Source organism: Eulemur rufifrons, chromosome 26 (genome assembly GCF_041146395.1).
Source record: "Eulemur rufifrons isolate Redbay chromosome 26, OSU_ERuf_1, whole genome shotgun sequence".
In the NCBI taxonomy this organism is placed as follows: domain Eukaryota; kingdom Metazoa; phylum Chordata; class Mammalia; order Primates; family Lemuridae; genus Eulemur; species Eulemur rufifrons.
Window position 1 is genome coordinate 763,196 of NC_091008.1, and position 10,982 is coordinate 774,177.

Consider the following 10,982-nt stretch of genomic DNA (forward strand, 5'->3'; position numbering starts at 1 on the left):
CTCGGCGCCCACCTGAGCCCCGCTGTCCCGCCGATCCTGCTCCGGCCTCGTCCTCTCGGGGCCCCCAGACTAGACCCCCCCCTTGCCTGTTCTGTGACGGCCCCAGGGGACCCCGACCTGCCCGGGGGGGCCAGCTCACCTCCAGACGTTGCCACTCTCGGTCTGGTTTGTGCTCTGGGTACAGAGTTGACAGGTTCCGAGCGTTCTGCCCTAACAGTGGTTTTCCCATAAACCGTGTTATTTTTAGTGTAGGGTTTTTAGCACTGAGATTTTTTTCAGGAATGTGTATGTCATGTTGTAGTGGGAACATCTGTACTTGGAATTCGCTGTCTGTGTGCTTCAGCCGAAACTTTCACTTCAATGTCCTGTTACAAAGTCGGTTCCCAAAGAAAGAAAATATGCTCACCTTTTCTTTAAAAGCATATCTAACAGTATTCCTATTATAGTTACTATTACTCTATAATATATTATTACTTAACATATAAGGAATCTGGTTGTGTATATGGCTGGCTCAACTTACAAGATCTATGTATCTATTCTATCTTTGTAAACAATTACACATGAAATTACAGCTTTGGCTTTGGGGATGAAAAATAAGAATATAGCACCAAAAGATTTTATTTTCCACCTGAAATTGTTTTCTGTTTAAGAATCAGAAGGTATTTTCTGGATAGTTTTCTGTTTGGCCCAGAATCTAAAATAATATTTAAAAATAATGTTTACGGCTGTGATTACAGATTTTTGGTATCAATTAGATCCATCTGACCAGTGTGCTCTGGCCCCAGCCCGGCACCCCGCGGTCCTGTCGTCATGACCCCTCCAGGGCCCCATCCTGAGCCTCCGGGTTTTTTCTCGGCCCTGAGACGTAGTCGGCACATCGGACTCAACCTGCAGGCGTTGTTTTGAGTAGATGCCGAGTGCCCGGGCTGTGCGTTTTATTTAGTTCAGGATTAGAGCGCCACTGTGCTTACATTACAGGCAAGAAATAAGCAATGGTTCTGTGGTGGAGCTTTCAATGGTTTGCACGTGGCTTCACCACCGTTCACATATTCCTCACGGACATTCCGGCCCGCGAGTTCCTTCACCACCGGCCAGCGAGCTCTCCTGCGGCCGGCGCCCCCCACCCGTCTGTGTCAGGGTATTCCTAAGGAACACACGCTGTTGCCATCACTGACTCAGTTAAAACTATACAAATTTGTACCAGAAATGTTACTAGGTTTGTTTTAAACGCCATAAAGGAGCGACTTTGTCATACTCAATTGTTTAAATATTTCGCAACTCCAGTCTCCGCATCCAAAGACGGCTTTGATGGTTCAAAGTTTTGCTGTTGTCAGATCACAGCAGTGAATCTGCCAGAAGGGAAAGTACAAACAGCTGTTAGTTAGATTCGAGGTCTGGGCTGAGGCCTGAGGAGCGCAGGAGTTGGAACATGCCGGCGTGGGCAGGTGTAACGTCACGGAGCTAGTTTGGTGGGGACAAAGCAGGGAACTGCCGCGTGGGATTTGGCACGCGGGGCCCCCGCGGTCGTGAGCGTGGAGCTGGGCACGAGGCATAAGCCGTGTCGCCCTGTCTCCAGATGTCGTTCCTGTCGGCGTTTCTCCGGGCGGAGCGCGAATGCTGGTTTCTCTTGTCACACAGGGCAACCAGATCCTCAGCGGCCTGTCCGTCGCGGAGTACAAGGCCACGCTGCGGATGGTCAAGCAGGCCATTCTGGCCACGGACCTGGCGCTGTACATCAAGTAAGTTTTCAGAAATAGTGAGTAGCAGGTCTTGGAAGTGTATTAATGTTTGCATCGTCTCAAACTGTTAACATCCATAGTGACCAGTCCTAAAGGATGAGTGTCCTGGCCGAGCCGTTTCTCAGACTGTGGAGCAGGTTCTTACAGGGAGCCAGAAAAGCTATGCCTTTGGCTTACTCACTGCCAAAAATTACAGAATACGCAGTTAGTTCTGCTGTTTTATCTGTTGCTATGTCTCTGAAGCCAAACACAGATCAGACAGCCATCTCCAGATCATTCCAAACCAGGCTGTCCAAAGGTTGTATCAGGCATTAGCTTTTCCTCCCTTCCCTGCTTAGGGTGCCGAAAGCCAACAGGTAACTCGTGTTTCTTTTTATTTGATTTTCGGCAGAAGAGTATTAATGTAGACCTTTGAAGTTACTGATTCTAAAATAAGAGTATGCATTAGAGTGGTGTTTCTGAGTATACATTTGCATGATTAAACTGCCTTTCTAAAAGCAATTTTAAATGATGATTTTCATATTGAGTTCTAAGATGGAAAGAAAAATTAGAGTTTTTTTTGTTTGGTTTTGTTTTTACCAAAAATTCACTCCATGACTCTTTGTAAACCAAAGGTATAACAGCCTGAGGATTCATTGTAACTAACAAATTTTTTTTTTATTTTCAAGGAGGCGAGGAGAATTTTTTGAACTTATAAGAAAAAATCAATTCAATTTGGAAGATCCTCACCAAAAGGAGTTATTTTTGTAAGTAGGTTTACTATCCTTAAAGCCGGAGTTTTGTAACCCAATTAATTTTTTCCCTGTTAGTTTTTATGATAATTATTGGCTATAATGTGATGATCTTAGGAGTGTAAATATTTCCTTGAGAAGAAATGCATCTGCAAACTCAAGTGAATGAATCGTTCCTTTGTTCTAGAACAGCCTTTAAAATGTAGTGGAGTATCACACAAGGCTCTAGGGTTCCCCTCTTCATTTTCCCTTAGAATGGAAGAGTTGAAATGCAGTCCTAAAGATTGTGGGAGCAAGATGTGACTGCGAAATGTTCACTTCTCTTGGAAAAAAATCCTGAAAAGACAGAGCAGTGAGGTGGGGGGTCCAGACATGGAAAAAATACTATAAAGTATAATTAAAACAGTTTGGTGTTGGTGGCAGGCCAGCGGAACACGGCAGACAATCTGGAATTGCGTAGGATATTTAGTATATAATAAAGATGGCGTTTCAGGTGACTGGGGAAGAGACGGAGATGCGTGGGTAGCCACATGGGAAAAGACAAAACTGGCTGCTCCAATACTTCAGTTCCAGCTGGAGCAGGGAGTTCAGTGTGGAGAATTAAACCATGCAAGTACCAGACAGAAACATGGGCCGATTTTTCTATAACCTAGGAATGAGAAGAATGAAGGAAAAAGATTGATAAACCTGATCAGTCATTCAAAGGATTTTCACATAGAAGTCACCACATGTATTGAGTGAATTAGTATAACCCACTGTAATTTCTGAAAAAGGACATCAATGTTATTCTTTAATGGTTAATTGTTAGTAATCAATGTGCTTTTATCATACTGTCACCAAGAATGGAAATACCAGGGTGACAAAAATAATAATAGGCAAGTTTTTACCCAGAGGTTAATAATTTGTCCTTGTGCCAATCTGGAGCTAAATGAGGCGGTTTGAGTACAAATTCCAACAGTTCAAAGGGTGCCCAAAACAATGACCCTCTGTCATCCCTGTGTAAGTCAGGCTTCCATGTAAATTCTGTTTCTGTTTCTTTGGTCTTTATAAACTGCCATTCCCATCATTGAGAGGGTTTTGATTTAGCTTGGTTCCTGTTAACTGCTTACTGAGGGTGTGTGTTCACGTGACAGTAACCGGAGTTTGGTTTCCTCCCCCGTGCAGAGCCATGCTGATGACAGCCTGCGACCTCTCTGCAATCACAAAACCCTGGCCCATCCAACAGCGGGTATGTCGCTCAGTGACAATAAAAGTAATCATTAAAAAGTCAAAATACAGAAAAGTCTTTACTCACAAAGGTAACTTCTGAAGAAAGTATTTATGGAACTTTTTCCCCCTAATTTTTAAGTAGTATTAAAAGCAGATAATTAGACATAAAAAGGCTTTTCTTTTTCGAAGACTCATTTGCATTTAATATTTGTAAAACTTATTAAGAAAGCAAGCAGCCATATGAACACAGCAAAAACCTAGCTGTTGATAAGCTTTAGTTCTAGCACTACAGGCTGAGTATTCCTGATCTGAAATGCTCCAAAACGCAAAGCTTTTTGTGCACAGACGTGACATTCAAAGGAAATGCTCATTGGAGCATTTCAGATTTTCAGACTTGGGATACTGAACCATTACCTATAATGCAAATATTATAAAATCTGGAAAAAAAAAATCCAAAATACTTCTGGTCCCAAGCATTTTGGATAAGGGATCCTCAGCCTGTACTTCAGGTCACTCTGGGAATGTTTTTAGCATCCCTTTGCTAAGCTTGAAACCTGGAAGGGGTTGGTTTTCTCATGGTTGGCCTACTGAGCTACACCTTGGCTCTACATGTGCATTAACAAGTAGAACTCAGACATTTCTGGGCTTCTAGATGTGAGAAGTGTTGCTATGAGATGCCAGGAAGGATCTGACGAGGGCCTGTGGCCAGGAGGCTACAGAGAAACCCCCTCCCTCCAAGTAAGTAACTGCCACGATGTTTTGCAGAGACCATAAGGGCTCAGAAGAGTGACGGGCGCAGGTGGGGACATGCACGTGACCCTTACGTACCTTCCTGCGCCACAGTAAACAGGACGCTGTGCCCACTTCCAGATAGTGCAGGGGATGGGAGAGGAGGGTTCTGTCTTGTCATTTATCTTTTTGTTCTTCTGCGTGAAACCCTCGTACCAGGTGTTTGCAGGGGGGAAGTAAACAAAGAAAAAAATTATTTACATAAAACAGGAAAAATGCTGGAAGCTACCAAGGAGAGAGAGATTTACAGAAGTGGGGAAGGTATGATGTAATAGTCGAGAGAACACGCTTTGGACGCGGGCTGCTCGTGTCCGAGGGTCACGCTGATACTCCTTAGCCATACTGTCATTCTCATGCAAGTTACTGCACCTTTGGACCTGTTTCCTTATCTATGAAATCTAAGTATGTAGCTCATAGCAGGCCTTCTTACAGAGTGATATGCTTTTCATTGTCAGAACTCGATCTGTTATTTCAGATAGCAGAACTTGTAGCAACTGAATTTTTTGATCAAGGAGACAGAGAGAGAAAAGAACTCAACATTGAACCCACTGTAAGTATGAAACCTTGTTGATAGGAATTATTCAAATGCTTTTTTTTTTTCATTGTAAACTCTTTTTATGCTTCTTTGAGATCCTTAGGAACACAATATCTCATTTTAGTTTTTAAAACTCTTTTCTGACGGGTCACAATGGCTGACACCCGTAAGGCCAGCACTTTGGGAGGCTGAGGTGGGAGAACTGCTTGAGGCCAGGAGTTCAAGACCAGCCTGAGCAACATAGCAAGACCCCAGTTCTTAAAAAAAAAAAAAAAAAAATATCAAATAATTAGCCAGGCATTGTGGTACACACTTGTAGTCCCAGCTACTTGGGAGGCTGAGGCAAGAGGATCACTTGAGCCCAGGAGTCTGAGGTTGCTGTGAGCGAGGCTGACGCCACAGCACTCTAGCCCGGGCAACAGAGCGAGACTCTGTCTCAAAAAACAAAAAAACCTTTTTTCTTATTAGATGACTTACACATGTTCATTACGGAAAGCAAGGCAAAAAAACACAAAAAAGACTCTTGGGGTCATATTGTACCACTCTTTTATAATTTGCTTTTTCCATTAAATATCATAAACCACTGTCATCCTGACAGCACTCATGTGTGCTATTTATCACAATGACATGAAAGAGACGGAGCCACTTGCCTAGGTGGAGCCGTGTCTGCGGTGTTCACGGTGGCAGACAGCAGGGCGATGACGTCCCTGTTGCTAAACTTCCGCATGCCAGTCCTCCTCGTGTTGGGATAAATTCCCAGGACTGCTGTGCTGAAAGGCAAATAGAATTTAAAGGTTTCTGATACATCCTGCCTTTCTACACAGAGTGTGGATCTCACATACGAGAAAAAGATTCTTCTCCAACCACTTCTGTCTTTGGAATGAGTTTTCCCAGAAATGAAGCATTAGCTGCTTTCTTCTTTTTGGTATCGTTGCTGTCCGACCTTCCTAAGCTAATCCACTGATTGATCTTTTCAGAGCCAGCTTTCATTGTGCTCTTTAAACAAATGCACATTTCTGTGCCTGTGTTTGTATTTGCAGGATTTAATGAACAGGGAGAAGAAAAACAAAATCCCAAGTATGCAAGTCGGCTTCATAGATGCCATCTGCTTGCAACTGTACGAGGTACGTGTACGAAACAGAGTGGCTCAACTTGGACTGTGATGAATTAAAAACCAAAGTAAATTGAAGAGATTAATACTAGGCGCATATTTTTTGCTTCTAAATCAAGACATAAAATTGTTAGTATTTCTTTTACTGATCAATATGACATTTATACTGAACAAAGAACACATACTTACTGCTTCTCAAAATGTTAATTCATTCAGTGTATTAGTATTTATTGTGTGCCTACTGCGGGCTCGTCTCCAACAAATTGATTGAGGAGGTGCTAGGAAGAATCACACCAGTGCCACCCTCAAGGGGGTATATTACATATACGGTATATTAGCATATTCTATTTTAAGTCTAAATCCTAGCCTAAATATGGAAAAGTAATTATCCAACTTTTTCTCATCATAATGTGGCCTTAATATTAAGAAAAATTTCACGATGATTGAAATGAGGGGGCCCGGCTCCCTTTCCATGGGTCTGTTGCCTTGGCTTTTGGGGGCTGTTTTATTAGCTAAATAGACTCTTCCCAAAACATCCAATTTACCAGTTTAGATGTTTATGTCCCACGTACAGAGAGAAGAGGCTGTCTTTGTCTCTAAAAGATTAAACAGGAAACTGAAGTTTTAATTATTTGGGTAAAGAACACTTATCTTGCAGTTACCTTACAATGTCAAGAGTCTACAGATTTTCTAATCCAGGCATCTCACAGTTCAGTCAGCGATTCTGTGAGGTGCAGCCCCAGCTAACCAGGTAGGTAGGTAGTAGGCGACCTGCATCTAGCGTTCTCACTAAAGCAGCCGTAGCTCCCGAGGAAAGGGCAGGAGACCCCAAAAGAAACACAGAGGAAAAAAGAACACCCAGTGTTGAGCCTCCCCCACTGCCTCCCGCTTTTCTCAGCCTCCTGCCTGTTGACGCCTTTGTTTCCAAGTCCCTCCTCAGAGGTGCGTTCAGAGCCGGTTCCAGACGCCCTGGACCTTCTCGTTCTTTGCTTAGCACAGTCTTTTCTTACTGGGTTAAGAGTTCCTCAGTTAAAAATACTAACGACTGATTTTTTTCCCCATCCCTGTGAGTCCAATCGGCATAGTGATGAGCTCACCCACGTAGATTTCCTCCTCCTCCACGGCGTGTAGACGCAGGGATTCGTCCTGTTCGAGTCTCTGCTGGAACTCGGTGTGGTACTGATAATGCATTTGTACCACTATGTAGTACAGCAGTAATATGTCCTCACCGTAGAGAAACAGAATACTGAAAAGTAAAAATGGAAGATAAAATCACCTACAATTCCACTACCCAGAGATAAGTACTGATAACATATTAGTGTATAAGCTTTACAACATTTTCAGGTACTTTTCATAATAAAAATTGCATTTTGCAATCCATAATATATTGTAACATACATATTTATGTGTCAGATGTGTTTCTGTGACGTTTTAAATGGCTTCAAAATAGTAACACAATATCCCTGACCCTGTCATGGGAGATTGTCTACTAGGAAGAAATCCGCAATGAACATTGTTACAGCTAAACATCTGTGGCACTACAGTTGGTAAATAATGATCCCCACCAGATTAGGAATTAATCTGTCATATAATCTTGGATGAAAACCCGTTCAAGGACATTGTGTAAAGCTATTCTATAGGAAAGACTGAAACACTAGGCAGCTCTGACGCGCTCGCACTCGGGGACAGCCAGCTGCACCACACAGACGCAAACTGTCTCCTTTCCCCTAAAAGTGGGCTCCCCGCAGCTCTGTGTCCCTGGCTCAGGAATGTGATTTGGGAACGTGTCTGCCCCGTCCCCCAGCTCGGACCCGAGTCTGAGTGCATAAGAGGCATCAGCAAACGGTGCGTGTCTGTGTGCCGCTGGGGCAGGGAGCGGGGAGGTGGCCCTGCGTGGCGGGCCTGCAGGGGACGGCCGAGTTCCCGGCTTCCTTCTGGTTGATTTCCTTTTCTGTCCCCAGGCCCTGACGCAGGTGTCCGCGGCCTGCGTCCCGCTGCTGGACGGCTGCAGGGAGAACAGGCGCAAGTGGCAGGCCCTGGCCGAGCAGCAGGAGACGGTGCTGAACGGGGCGGGCGGCCAGGCGCCGCGGAGCTGAGCCGGAGCCTCGCGGGGCTGACGTTCACGGACGCGCGTTCCCTGGGACCCTGGTCTTGCTCGCCGCGCGCTCTGCCACTGCTGTCTGCGGTTTTGCACAACTTCTGAGAGCATAGCGTGAGACTGTTGTCGGGGACTGTCCCGTGTCCTCTGTGTGTGTGTGTTTGAGCCACTGAACGGAGATGGTCGACGCCGGCCACCCCGAGCACGCTGGTGATGGTGCCACTGTGCTCTGCGTCCTGCAAAGGGCGAGTGGCATTCTCGGCACCGAGGCTTTTTGTTTGGTGATTCAGAAAACAAAAACCAAGTGTTTCAAATCCCCAGTCTTTCAAGAATGTTTGGAATCCCTGCTTTCTCAAAAGTAGGTTAGGAGCAAATTGAATACACTCTGTGACATTTAAAGCCTTCACAGCATAGAGAAAAATGTTGGCTGAGCAGGTTTTAAGGAGAAATGAGTAATTTGTCAACAATGTCTCAACAGAAAGTGAGACACTGAAACAAATGGGAAGTACTGTGGGGCCGTGTCATAAAGAAAATGCTTTAATCGGTCTGCAGTTCTGTGGGAGAACAAACAGGAAGTCACTTTGTCATTGCAGTGCATTCCAAAGGCTGCTCATAAAAGCGTTTCAGCCTCACCTGTCTGAAGGTCACGGGGACCCCTCGGGTCTGACCCGGCCACCGGCTGCACGAGGGACGGCCGGGACCAGGCACGGAGCAGCTGCGGGCTCTGTGGGCAAAGAGAAACGCTCTAAGAGTCTGTTTCCTTCCGAACTTCGTTTTCAAATAAGTTTCTCATCTGTCACCTCTTGAAAGTCCACAGTTTGTAAGTCAGAAGCTTCAGTCTCTACCGGAAAGTCAGGAAAATGTGATAATTGGACCATTAACCTGAAGTGAGACATGATTTATGGACAGGAGGGCACAACACGGACCTTCTTCCCTCTGCCAAGACAAGTTTTAGTCACATCAGCAGCACAGGGTCATCCCCAGTTCTGGGGTCAAAAATGAATTCAAGGGCGCATGAAGGCAAGAAACTTTACACCGGAACAAAATTGAGCAGGATTGTGATTAAGAAACTGCCATATTTTGATTTCAGAATCAGAGAAGTTTGGATGTTTGCCCTGAACCCTGGCCCTGAGCTCAGCTGCGGGTTTTTCCTTCCCGTACATTTAGCACGGCCGACGTCTCCCCAGGCCTCGAGCCCACGCGCGTGGGTCACCGCTGTACACACCGCTCAGCAGCAGGGAAGGAGCTAACAAACCGAGCAGCTCGTCTAGGAAAGGAAAGTCCGTTCCCAATACGCAGGGACGTGTGGGGGTGGGGAGAGTGGAAAGATTGGTTTGATTTGTTACCTTCTACCCACCCAACCCCCCCAAAAAGGTACTAGATCTGAGTTTTCATCACTAATTTGGATAGAACATTTCCTGAGGGTGTGGCAATCCATCCTTCTCAAAAACCTTTCACCAAAACATAGTTTCCATTTATGTCCTTTTCCCCCTAAACTTTGCCTAAAATGTAACACGTATGCTAAGTTTTAAAAATTCCGTGTGCATATGCACATCTTGACATAACGTGGCTTTTTTCTTAACATTCAGGTAAGAAAAAAAAAAAAAAAGAAAGGCAAAACAAACTGTATTACCATTACTTTGTAGTGGTAAAGGCTAATCCTCAACAATTTAATGCTATATGTATTATTATACTTGTATTTTCAGGATATTATTTTATCATACAGATGAAATCTGTAAGAATGCCTCTTGGTGGCACTGATGTGTAAATTACACAGACTCACTAAAATGACGGTTACATCTGCAAACTGATACAAACATGCATGCATGCGCAACTCCTGTAGTACAGAAAACTGCTCAAAGAAGAGCAATCTTTAAACCTTTTTATCACATACATTGTGGTTTACCAATTATGCTAAAATATACAGTTATATATACTTTAGTAATTTGTTAGACCTTGCCAATATATGTCACTGAGAATTTTTTTTTTTAACCTGGTAGATTGTATGTGGAGGATTTGTGTGTCATTTTAATAAGATATATTTAGGTTAGAAATTGTGTATTTGGTTTGCCTTTGGATAATGCTTTATTTTACTTCACTAGTTTGGACATTAAAAGAAGTTGGGCGATGCCATACTTATTTTATTGTCCAATATTTTAGTTCCTACAGAAGGTTTTTCATAAAGCACTTCTTTGGGACTGGTTAATTGGTTCAAGTAGTTTTTAATTTGTAGGAAAATTATTCCACGCATGGATGAATGTCTGTGGTCCACGGGCACAGAGTTTTTGCTTTTATGTGAATATTTCCTTTCCAGCATCTTCTCAAGTTAGAAAAAGTACAGAGTCCTCCCTCACCCTACCCTGTATTTATATTACCCGTAACTAGCCAGAAGTTGTTCTTGTTCTAGGTTGTTTGTTAGTTATAGGAGAGAAACACGATACCATCTAAATCTACAGCCAGAATAGTCCCCACTAGTTTACTAACTTGGTCAAAGGTGTCTATAGAATTGTCAGGTCTCGTATTTTCCAGGGGTTTGGCCTTCGCCAGGCCCGGTCCTGTGTGACCCATGTGACCTGTGTGAGCCTGTGTGAACCTGTGTGAGCCGTGTCACCTGTGTGAGCCGTGTCACCTGTGTGCGCCGTGTCACCTGTGTGAGCCGTGTCACCTGTGTGAGCCGTGTCACCTGTGTGAGCCGTGTCACCTGTGTGCGCCGTGTCACCTGTGTGCGCCGTGTCACCTGTGTGCGCCGTGTCACCTGTGTGAGCCGTGT

General features: G+C 44.3%; 1 protein-coding gene across 4 annotated transcripts in view; it reads left to right on the plus strand.

Annotated features, from left to right (window-relative positions):
• Positions 1-8,216, plus strand: part of PDE5A (phosphodiesterase 5A) — a 90,797-nt gene extending 82,581 nt beyond the window's left edge. For 2 of the 4 annotated variants that reach the window (XM_069459155.1, XM_069459156.1), the window contains exons 16-21: positions 1,639-1,739; positions 2,408-2,485; positions 3,635-3,698; positions 4,944-5,018; positions 6,044-6,127; positions 8,076-8,216. In XM_069459155.1, the coding sequence (XP_069315256.1) occupies positions 1,639-1,739; positions 2,408-2,485; positions 3,635-3,698; positions 4,944-5,018; positions 6,044-6,127; positions 8,076-8,210 (537 nt within the window). In that variant the 3' untranslated portion in view covers positions 8,211-8,216. Of the gene's footprint in view, positions 1-1,638; positions 2,295-2,407; positions 2,486-3,634; positions 3,699-4,943; positions 5,019-6,043; positions 6,128-8,075 lie in introns of those variants that run through there. The other 2 variants (XM_069459157.1, XM_069459159.1) reach the window with 2 other exon arrangements.
• Positions 8,217-10,982: the final 2,766 nt, after the last annotated feature.